General features: G+C 34.7%; 1 protein-coding gene and 1 pseudogene across 3 annotated transcripts; one reads left to right on the forward strand and one right to left on the reverse strand.

Moving 5' to 3' along the window:
• The first annotated feature begins 4,184 nt into the window (after positions 1-4,184).
• On the forward strand, positions 4,185-5,629 carry LOC111305894 (metalloendoproteinase 4-MMP-like; annotated as a pseudogene).
• On the reverse strand, positions 5,539-11,686 carry LOC111305895 (uncharacterized). 3 transcript variants are annotated; one of them, XM_089750659.1, is made up of 4 exons: positions 11,345-11,626; positions 11,107-11,171; positions 10,696-10,941; positions 5,539-5,744 (listed from the first exon to the last, which is right to left on the reverse strand). In XM_089750659.1, the coding sequence occupies exons 1-4, from the start codon at positions 11,366-11,368 to the stop codon at positions 5,690-5,692; spliced, it is 390 nt and encodes a 129-aa protein (XP_089606785.1). In that variant the 5' UTR covers positions 11,369-11,626; the 3' UTR covers positions 5,539-5,689. The 3 variants fall into 3 exon arrangements, with proteins under 3 accessions (XP_089606785.1, XP_089606784.1, XP_022759493.1); XM_089750658.1 differs by lacking the exon at positions 11,107-11,171 and having other exon boundaries at positions 5,547-5,744; positions 11,345-11,609; XM_022903758.2 differs by lacking the exons at positions 5,539-5,744; positions 11,107-11,171 and having other exon boundaries at positions 10,478-10,941; positions 11,345-11,686.
• Positions 11,687-12,060: the final 374 nt, after the last annotated feature.

Below are 12,060 nucleotides of genomic sequence, written 5' to 3' on the forward strand. Positions count from 1 at the left end.
AGAAACTAAAAATATTACCCTTACTAAGAGCCTGACACTGATGGGCACTTGTCAATATCACAGAATATAAATAAAATCCAATTTTCCAACTAAACAGCTTAATCCAATCCTTATTTTTGCCTTTAATCTTCTTGAGATTATTATTTTTTTAAAACCTAAACAAAAGCTGATGGTTTGGTTTGGTTCCACTGTTGGCTGTTGGGCTGTTGCTGCTGACCATCAGGTTTGTCATAAAGATTGCGTAGTTAAAAGACTGAACCATCGGGGTATCCAAAGTTGTGGGACCCAACAATAAATGGCCTTGGATCCAACCACGTGTACGGCCATAATGGTCCAACTTTAGTTGCAGGCGATGGAAGGAAAATTATTTACTCCTATCCGATAACAATTAAGTATATTTGAAGAAAAATTTGTAGAATAAAACAAACAAGTTCCTGAAAAGCTGGGAGAGATAGGGAAGAAACTCAGGGAAGAAACTCACACTTTGTACTTGCCAAGTGGGTGTTTGACACGTGTACATCAACAAACTTGATTGAGGATCCAATTTTCCAAATTCTATATCCCCCCGTACTCAAAAAACAGAGTTGGGGAACTGAGAAACATGGGGAAGTCTGAAACTATATTGTTTCTTTTAATGAAACACGAACAAAGAAGGTTCACGAAAGAGAAGAAATTGGAATGGGGAAGGGAGGGGAGGGGACCATTTGAATAACTTTTTTTTTATTTGTTTCTGTTTCGAGTGTTACAAGAGGGGGACCATTTTGACTAGTCCGATCATCAAAATTTTGGCCTTAAATCTAGTAAAGGAACATTCTCTCTTATTTGCTTATGCAAGCGTTGCATCCCGAGTAATAAACTGATATCTAAAGTATTGAAATAAATACTTATATACACTACATATACTTTTTAAAACAAAAGGATCATTATCCTTGTCACAACGTAACTGTCTTAATCCTAGCTGATACTGTTGAGCAGTAAATTCTCTTAATTAATTGGTAGGGAAATCTGGATTTTTTTTTTTTTTATGGATGGAGAGGAAATGGAAGTGGGGGAGAAGAGCAAGTAACTTTCTGATCTCCTAATGAGCTAAACAATCTTCCTCAAACTAAGGAAAATTGAATTGATACTCAATAAAGCAGAAGGTGAATGGGACATTTCACTCAAAAGAAAGAACTGAGGAGTGAAGAAAGCTTTAATGCAACATCGATAAGGCTTGAAGAGTGGGGGGTGGGAAGGGGGAAAGTATCGATGGAAAGATGAAAATATTCTATTTTTTGATTGGCTCCTGCCAAATTTAACACTTTGGATTAATAATAAACACATACTATATACATTTGGACAGAAAAACATTTGCGAAATTTGGACAGAATCTGTTCTTGGTGTCATTGATGTCATAGCGAAGATATCATCATAACATTCATGCTACCAAATTATTACATGCTACAAGAAAAAGCGAAACTTTCGATGACTCAACGAAAGATTGAATGGAATGCTCGCACTTTATTCCTGTCACCAAATGGGAAAAAAAAAGATGGCGATCAGAAGAGCATATGATAGCAGGATTGAATTTTACACAATTAACTTTAGTTGGTGATATATAAAACTGAATCAATTGTTCATGAACAAGAAGCTGCTTGTGCCCAACCTTATCTTCATCAGGGCTAAAAGAAGTAAACAAAAGGAGAATAGGATGCTAAGGGAGGGGGAATGGTATCATCCAGGAACAGGTTTAAAGTCATGCATTTAGAATCAAAGATATTTGCAAGGAAGGATGAGAAAAAGGGCCCTAGCAATAGGTTTTTAATGAAAGCTGGGTGGAGCTGAGTCAAGAGGGGGCCCTTTCTCTGTCTCCTGATTTATCTGTATAACTGGATTTGAGCATTATTTATGGACCCATTTCCTTACGTCACCTCAACGTCACTTACTGAAGGGAATGCCTCAATTATTTCAGTACTTTTTTCTTTTCCATTTTTTAAACAACCAATTCAACACAGGGTCACTTCTTTATTTCACCATAAATAGAAGTTCGTTACACACATCTAGACGTTGATGGGCCCTGTTTAATGTAGTCAACTGTTTCATTGTGGTCAGGATTAATTGGTCAGCTTGAAAATTCACCCTAAAAGGTCCCATAACAGTGTCGTATCTGTTCGTATATCAGATTTTCTGTTGAAAGTGTCATCATTGAGCAAAGCAGTTGCAGATTCAGGGCTACCAAAGTAACCAAACTATTACTTCTTTGATCTAGCTATAAGATAAAGATTGGCCTAGGATGGATTCTAGACTACAACCCTAAGAATGACTGAATAAGCGTCCCACAACTGATGAACACGCATAAACTCTTTCGGCAGTGAGCTGGGTCTTCAGTTTTTGAAGTGGTTTTGGATCGAAGAAACCGAGACTTTTTGGTCCTTATCAACTTGTGTTGGGCATTCTGGGTCCACAGTAAAAACCCGGATTTCTGAAGGGGTTGTTCGGTCTGATGGACCAAGGCCTAATGATTAGGAGCGCTGGTGGCATGGGTTGTTCTGAATCCTCTTCAAGGACATGACAAACATTGAAGGCCCAATATTCCATTTCGACTCCTGCTTGCTTATACATCATAATTTTCTTTTCTTTCTGTTGTACAAGGTATCCTCCTCTCGATTCATAAATCCCAATCCTCTTAACTCTTAATTATAAAATTTCATGTTGCAATTATAAATTTCTTATGTTCCCTCAAATTAAATAAGTGACTGCTTATTTCTGTTTTTCTTTTTGCATAGAAAGTTTGCTCTCAAAGTCCCACTGATATAAATAAATAAATAATGTCAATGACATATTTTGAAATTGACTGATCATTCCACATACGAGAATTGTTAATGGACAAAAACTTACTGAGATTATCTCAATTAAAAAAAATAAAGAAATTTAAGTGGAACAAAAGATGAAATGAGTTATATATTAATTTCAATTTCCATTCTCACCGATTCAGTCCTTTTTGTATAATGTCAAATTCTAAGCATACGAGAGTAATTTTGATACCAACGTAAGCCTAACATAAGATAAAAAAAAAATTAGTAGTACCTTTTTCTCGAATGAGACAGAAATTTGGAACGAGCAAGCAAACCATACAGTAGTTGCCTCAAATGGTAGTTCCATATCCATTACGTTTTCAAGCAAGTTGAAGTGAAGATCGAGTCTTCTACACGATCAAACAGCAAGAGCAGAGCAGCATTTTTCATGACTTTCTTATAGTTGACATTAACAGATTGAGTCGTCCGCACGTCTAAACCGACTGATAACAACAGAAACAATGATATGTCCTAACGATCAGTAACAGTTGCTTCCAACTCTATCCTTTAACTTTCCTCGCCTTGTGGAGAAAACAAAACTGCAATTAGAGTTTGTTGGGTTTGAATAAGATATAATCGATTGAGTTTGAATCGATATAGTATTAAGTTAAATTTAAATTTAATTTAAAATTTAATAATTAAAATTTAATTTAAATTTGATCAAGTTTTATTTTTTTAGTTTGAACTAAAAATAAAAATTAAATTACTTGTATTCAATTAATATATAAAAATATATTTGATTCTTATATTAAATAAAAATTTGATTATTTATATTTAAAATTGAGCTTAAATTTAAGATATTTTATTAATTAAAATATAAATATTTGATTATATTTATTAATTATTCAAATCAAATATAAAAATATTTAAATTCGACTTAATTGATAAACTAAATTACTCAAATTTAAATTTTATTTTGACTAAAACTTAAGTAATTTATACCCAAAGTCTAACGTGCGCCCACCTAGACTCTGCCTTTTGCCACAATCCCATTTCGATTTTATTTCCCTATTTGGGTCCACTTTCGGCCACCCACTTTAATACATTTGATCCAAAATCTTTTGTCTTTATCCTCCTTACTGAAAAATATAATATATATATGTATGCCATTAACATTTAAGAAAAAGTTTAAACCATTTGTGTAAAAACAAAATTAGATCTTAATTCCTTGAATTTGGCAATGTGACACACACACTTAAATTTGTGAGTTGAATTGAAATTTAATTAATAGAAAAAAGGAAAATTTGCTTACTGAATCCACCAAAGATTGAGGAACATTCCCATTTTTTCACTTCAACATTGTAATAAGTCTTGATGTAATTATGAATCTATTTATCCAATTGTCCCAAAAGCAACAGAAAATATGTAATCATGCGTCTATTATATATTTTCAAAAATTCTAATGGAGTACTACTTTAATAACCACTTCATTATTACAAATTTGATTCTTTCTTTATAACAACACTTCCCCCCATCCCCACACGCGAAAAATCTCCACCCGCCCTTATCATGCTTATGCCATCCACTCGCTTTCTTTCCCTTATCCTCATCTTCTTTCTTCACAACTTGCCACCCAACACGGCGGCGAGACTAGTATCCGAGTCCCATTTAAGCAACTAACTGAATCAATTGTCAATAACTTCTATTTCTTGGGTTTGCCATTCTAAAACAAGGCCTTGAAGTGAATGGATGACTTTTAATGAGTTTGACAAGCTTAAACAGGCTTTTAACGAACTTCTATTTTTTGCTGACTCGCTAGCAGAGATCGGTGTGGATCTCAAGAATAGATTTTATAATCTTTATGTGCTTATGTTTGCTTATGATCCTCTTCTTTGAATCCCGGTATTTTTATGGACACGTATAATAAATAAATTTTCTATTTTGGTTGAGAAAAAATGATTCCTTAATTCCTGGAGAGGCAGCCACGTCAGCGGCATGTAGAAGATCAGGATATATATTTCCTCTGTATAGGTTATGCAATATCACTAGATTACAATATGCCAGATGATATCTTCGATGCTCAATTCGAATATTCAGCTATCATTGGTTATCAATCAAAGCTTGGTCTTCATGTTACAGGGCTTGATTACGATGCGCTGTCTCAAAATTTTCTCCTAGATGTGGTGTACCCGACCCTAACACAGAATCATCTCCTACGCTGCATGCATCGAAAAACTATGTATATTTTCCAGGGAAACCTCGACGGGCGCGTCGCATTCGAATGACACTAATGTATGGATTTTCAACTGACAATTTGATCCATTACTTGAGTTTATCCAATTAAAAGAAAAACAAAACCATTTAAACCAGTTTTATCTAGATGGGCATCGGTTATTCCAGTTAGTTTCGTAGAAACAGAGGATTATGGCTTTGCTGATATCAAAATAGGGTTTTACACTGGTGATCAGTGACCATGGCGACGGAGAGCCGTTTGATGGGGTATTAGGGATCCTCGCACTGTCGTTTTCTCCTAAGGGCGGGAAGTTCCATCTCGATGCAGCTAAGACGTGGGCCGTTGACTCTGGGGTGGAGAAATCGAAGGTAGCCATTGATTTACAATCAGTGCAGTTGATGAGATCGGGCATTTGTTAGGATTACCTCGTAGTCCGGTTAAAGGAGCTATCATGTACCCAAGCTTGAAACCTAGAGAAGAGAAAGTTGATTTATCGGTCGATAAAATACAAGAGGTCCAGTATCTCTATGGATCAAACCCTAATTTTACATAAGGTTCTTTGTTGGAATCTGATACTTCAGCAAATCAAGCCATTGGTTTGAGAACTGATTCATCTTTATAGGCCATGTCGATGCTCTTGGCCGCCTGCTTCTTCTGCATGTAAATTTTCTTCTTCCGGTGATTAGCTTTTGGTCCTGTGATCTGTGGGTAGCCCAAACGCTTGAAATAGGATACTTCTGCAGTCATGCAAGAAGAAATATGCATATTTTTTAAACAAAATGTAAAAATGATTACTATTACATTTAACTGAAAAAAAATGTTCATCATGTATAAACATCAGTTATTATTTCCACCAAACTAATTATCTTTTTCTTTTTCAAGTGTTTATTTTTCTAAATTTCTAATAGAATGACGTGGCAGAGACCATATCCTTATAAAATTGTCAAACAAGTCAAACGTCAATGTCAAAGTCAAGGCTTCAGCCATTTGATCAACATGGGCGGCCTTGATGATGGTGACTCTATTGGAGGGCGGCGATTCCATCTTAAACCAATGCTTTTATAGTTGATGGGATAAAACCCCCCCCCCCCCAAAAAAATTTCACAAATCGATTTTTACAGTATCAAAGTACAAAGTAGTAAATGGCTGTAGATTTTAAGTTTGGGACCCAGAACTGTGAAATCAACTACTTTTGCTTGCCTTAAAATTTTAAATTATTAAATAAATATAGCATATATCTATGCAAAATTTATAACACTGAGTAGGGCATGCATGAGTATTTTGGAAAATATGGAACGAAATGAAACAAAAGAGAGCTCTACGGTTTAAAGACATCACAAACAAGGCCGACCAACAGTCAAGAAACCCACTCTGAACAAAGCAGCATAGAGTTGTTTCTTTGTTTGCATTTGGCAAAACAAGACCAAAAGAGTGACTGCTGCCAGGCGATGCCCATCTCCCCATTCAAGGCAAAGATTTTTTTTCCCCCCTTCTGCTGTTCTAAAAGTTTCAATAAAAAATTCATTTCTACTGTGCATATTTGTCGGATTCTTTGGCTCTGTTCTAGGAACTACTCATGAACCATCCCTATCCTCCCTCCCCAAACAAAAAAGTAAATCAAAATCAAATCGATTCAAAGTTAGAGAAGTGGCAAAACAGGTTAGGTTTGGAGGCTGTTAAAACTTAATTTTGGTATATATTTGCATTTAAAGGGTCAATAGAACATATTTATTTATCATCTCAGTATGAAAATATGCTTGACCATTCAAGCAGGAAACATTGAAGATAAAAAAATGATGACATTCAAGGTAAAGGAAGAAACTAAGACAGTTATTAAACATCGACTTCAGTTGTTTCTCGTATCAAATCTCATCTATCTTAAAGGCAAATAGAGGATCATACGGAGGAGCCCAGTTTTGTCAAATACCATAAATTTCTGGTCTGGTCTATATATGTTTTAAGTGTTGATTTTAAGTAGATAAGATTCATGCATCTCATTCTCATTTGGAATAGCCTTTGCAGTGCAGGTGTAGAAAAATACATTTAATTTCCACACGGTTTGTTTATCATTCCAAGATAGTGGCTATGCGTTATTAATATACTGAAAGCTGTCTTGTTTCCTTTTTGTTTGTTCAATCTGATTAACTATTACTATCAAATATATATATATATATATATATTTCTTCAATGTGGTCCCTAAGGCTTCTAATTAAACTTCACAGTGCAAATTATGTAAAATATTATCCGATTAATTATGTGTCTAAAATAAAAATACCACATGCCATTTGTTTAAAAAAAGTCAACTTCTTAATTTTGTTGTGTAATTAATTAATTTTGTAGATAATGTAAAATCATTATATGCTGGTCAGACTTTTTAAGGTAGGGGTTATTTAAGTGTAATTTATTCCTCAAATGAATTAAATAAACAGAGTTGAGGGTTAAAGATTAAAATTTTAAAAAAAAATTATAACATTAACAAAAAATTTTGTATGCAAAAACATTTTTTTTTCAGATTTGACGTTATATTTTCATTTTTTAAAAGTTCATTCAGTTCCATTAGAATAATATGAAGATTATTATTAACTCAAATAGCTGATCCTTTTATAAAATGTGACGAAAACAAAGTAGAAAAACATTAAATCTATAGCTATCAGATTCAATAGTTCTTTTTGTGTGTGTGTATATATATATATATATACACACGCAACCATGCAACGCAAATAAATAAAATAAATAATTAATGACCTTCCTGTCTCAAGTACTGTCTGTTAAACATGGGGTTTAGCTTCTTTCTATCATATACAAACCCTGCTGCAAGGCTCATTAAACTGACTCAATCTCCCAGTCTAACCCTATTAGCTTGGGGACCGCAATGCTCCCCCACCATTAATTCTCTCTCTCGTCTCTCGCCAATCGCCCCCTCAAACAAATTAACGAGCCAGAATCAAGGAAATTAAAAAATAAACCTTGATTACCATACCTTTTTTATATTGAGAAACAATATAATATCGTCCTCTATCCTCGTATGTTTATCAAAGCTGTACAAAAACTAAATATTTAGTGAAGCAAACAGAGAATTGACCAAGATCATAGTTGCTTTCTTCTGTTGAAACGTGTATTAAAAAATGATTTATTACAGTAATTGTTGTAACATCATTTTTGTCATGATTGAGTAGACATTAGAGATTAGGGGGTGATTGGAGTTGACAATTTCGATGTTAATGGCATCCAAGTGCCAAACCACAAGACTGTCCACGTGTACTTGGCATGAATTTTATACGCAATTCGAGGCCACCAACTTTATTATTTTGGCCAAATCAACAGTGCTTCACCCAACATATATAATAATCAGTTAATGAGATATGTACCCCACCCCCTACAATTTCTGCTTGGAATTATCTGTGTTTATTCAGTTAATGTGCTACAAGATTCTTACATAGATTTAATAACTTCAATCAGAAAATGACTTCGATTGGCTGCTACAAAAGGAAAATTGTTTTCCAATACTTTAAAAGCTTTACATTCACTTACAAGATGAAAGAAACAAAGGCAAAAATATATATCGTTCTCATCACTTTCAACTCTTCCTAGAAATTTCGTTTATGTTTGGGGGAGGGAATCGTTACGATGAAATTAGACATCGTCTAGCTAGAATCTACATACTGCTGATTCAAAATATCATTCCAACCAAGTTTGTGCTACGTCCAAATCATAATCAAAAGAAGTTATCTCAACTCTTCAATAATTTAAAGTTTATATCATGCACAAGTTCATAATTTGTTGGTTAAAATTTTAGGTGGTATCACTTAAAATGTTTCCTGATGATATCATCTGATCATCTATCTGTGGAAATAAACCATCTAATAATCTCAGTACTCCAGCTAAGTATAATTATAGATCTTTAGTTATGGACACATGAAAGAAAATATAGAAACATGGAAACAAAGTTTTTGGTTTTTGGGAACCCTATAAGGAAATAACATATGATCAAGTACAAAATCAGATACATGAATTGTTTTTTTCTGCAACATAAAATCAAAATTAAAACCCTATTGAAGAGTAAAAAAACTAAACAGAATTTGATATCCGTGCTCACATGCAATCCTAACGACAAACTTCTGGATAAAAATGAATGATAAAACAATATAAAGATATGTTTAAGATACCCAGACAATTAATCATATATTCGATCCTTGCATGTTAATCTACAAAGATCCTAAAATATTACTAACGAGTTGCTTGTAAGTTGGATAATGGAAGCAGCGACCATGTGATCCTCTTCATGATTGTTTGGAAATAAAGGGAAGTATCGACAAATAGAAATTTGGGTCATGATTGTTTTATATTTGGTGACTTTCCTTCTTCTTCAAATCAGGTTCACATGAAGAGGTCTGACTCAGACCAAATTTGTGGAAGGGAAAGTAAAAGTAGAAGAAGATTAAAAGAGAGAGAGAAGAGATTTGGTAACGAAATCATTGAGTAATCCTTGGGTGCCATCAACTGAGGGTAAGAATAAAAATCGAACAAAAAAAAAGGGATTTCTGTAGATGAAGGTCATGGCTTCATTGTCACTTCAAGAGCCCCAATAAGAAATGGTTTTGTTGGTTTCTCATAAATGGCCAAAACAGATACAGTGGAGGAGACCTTATCAGCGTTGTGTACTTCGGAGATATTTCATACAACTACGAGTCAAGACTGCAGTACAAGCATGTTAGAAATATCAACAGCGAATGACTTAAATGAATGGCCTAGGAGCCACGATCTCCTTACGAGAAAAAAACAAGTCTCCCTCTGTCCTCTCCCGTCTTAACAAGGTAGTCTAGTTCAAGCCCAAGTTAAAACATTTACCACATATAATTTTCTCTTCTTCACGGAATGGCGTGTTGACATTTTTTTACAGTATACTATAAAAATACACATTTTGCAGGCAATTCCTTGTTTTTTTCCTCTCTAAAATAATAATGGGAGGGCCTAGCAATTAAAGGCCTTCAATGAATCTGTAAAACTTTGCAGCTTTAGGTACTATGAATTCTTTGGCCAAAAGGCAACCGATTAAGTGCATTCTATTCTCCTTAAGAGACTCAACAAAGTGGAAGGAAATGAAGGTGCAACTCCTCCCAATAACCCTTTGTTATGACGAAGCAAAAACTTAGCTAGATAATCACTCTGATGCTTATCCAAAGCAGCTAGCTAGGTCACTGATCCGGAATTCAGCCTAAAAGAAAATTTCATTATATCTCAAGGACCAACCGGACTTCAATAAGTTATCAAACTTTGTTATGTCAGTCAGTGGATTATATTTTTTATTAGCTGATCCAACATTTTCCATGCATGAAACCTATCTCATCTGTCATGCATCAAAGAATTTTCTTCACCTTAGCCTAAATATATCAAAATCTAGCAGTGGGACAAACGGGGGCAGACAACGGATTGAAAAGAAAAAGCTTAAAAACTGGTGCCACCGATCCAATTTGATTAAAGTTACATTATTTTATTAACATACTGAAAAGGTTAAAACCATACTGCAAACAAAATTCATCCATAACCCTCAAAAGAAAACACTGGATAACTACTTATAAACATTTGCTACTATCAACACAAGGAAGTTTTCTTGACACAAACTTGTTTTTTTGGGTGGGTTTTCTTTTTCAAGTGTTTTAACACATCACATCCTTGAGAAGCTTGTACCTGCGTGTAGTGGGCCTTGGAGAAGGCGTTCCACTGCTCTTTCCTTTCTGATGATCACCACTCTCGTCTCGATCGTGCTGCTTGATTTTGTCACCCGAATACTCGGATCGGTTTATAATTCCAGTTTCACTTCCAGCTGATGATTTCTTTGAAGAGCTTCCGTGCCTTGAGTTTCTTTCTTCGCTTTGGCACCAATCACACAGTTCAATTGGCTCTGCGAATTCGCTGTAGTAGTTACTGCAATACCTGCAAGAATCAAGAAATTGTTTAAGGACAAGTTTTAAGCCATACATTACAATAAGAGGAAAAAACTATGGGTATGATGAAAACATGAAATATATTTATATATGCTTTAAAAAGATGATTATAGCATGATGATGATAGACTAGGATGTTTCACTTCGGCTATTACGAAATCATGCTTTTGGTGGTGGTTGTTGGGTGGTGCTTGGTGGAGATGGGTCTCCAGTTATCTACCTGTGATGATGATAAGATGAATTCAGTTAAAGGTAGCTATCAAGCCTCATGATGATGATTATATATGCATACATGTAGATGGATGATGATGCTGATGATGGAAGGGGCTATATATGAATGGATACATAGATTATGATGATGGTGATGATATGGTGAAATGAGAAAACCCATACGAATGTTGAAAGCGGTGGCGGCATTTGTTGCAGCGGAAGAGTTTGTCAGGGAAACCAACGTCGCCGCACATGCAACAAACGGTTTGAAGATCCACCATTACTGAAGAAGGCGTTGAATTTTGCTGAAAACTAAGAGAATAAAAAGAAGAAGAAGAAGAAGAAGAAGAACTGATGGAATTGAAGAGTGAAAAAGCCCAAGAGAGAAAGATAACTACAAGAGAGCCATATCTATATATAAAGAAAGAGTGATGGTTTCAGAGTCGGTGTATAAATCCCATACATTTTTACTTTTTATATATAAAAAAAGAAATAAATTTATATATTCACAGGTAGACCATAGGTTGCTTGCAGTCGTTTTCAGTTAGAAGGAGATGGAGAGAGAAGAGGGATATGAACCTTAAAATTTTTGACCAAAATGACAGTTATGTCCTGGGCTGGGCTTTGCTTTTGGTCTCTTTTCTTACTTATTCTTTTTTTTCCCCCATCTTTTGTCCTTTTCTCGTTCTTTTTGCCCCTTTGCCATTTATAATTGGCGAGCTTTGAGCTTCCACCCCACGCTTCTTCTCTCTCCCTCACCAACACCTTCCCTAGGAATTACAAAAACATGTGTCTTATTATTGACTTAAACTACTCCAAGTTAATTTATTAATTTGATTTATCAATAAAACAATCAAATTTTTTAGTCCAATATTCTAAAATAGCAATTATTTAAGTAT

This window comes from Durio zibethinus, chromosome 21 (genome assembly GCF_047325235.1).
Source record: "Durio zibethinus cultivar Kanyao isolate XHJ-2024 chromosome 21, ASM4732523v1, whole genome shotgun sequence".
In the NCBI taxonomy this organism is placed as follows: Eukaryota; Viridiplantae; Streptophyta; class Magnoliopsida; order Malvales; family Malvaceae; genus Durio; species Durio zibethinus.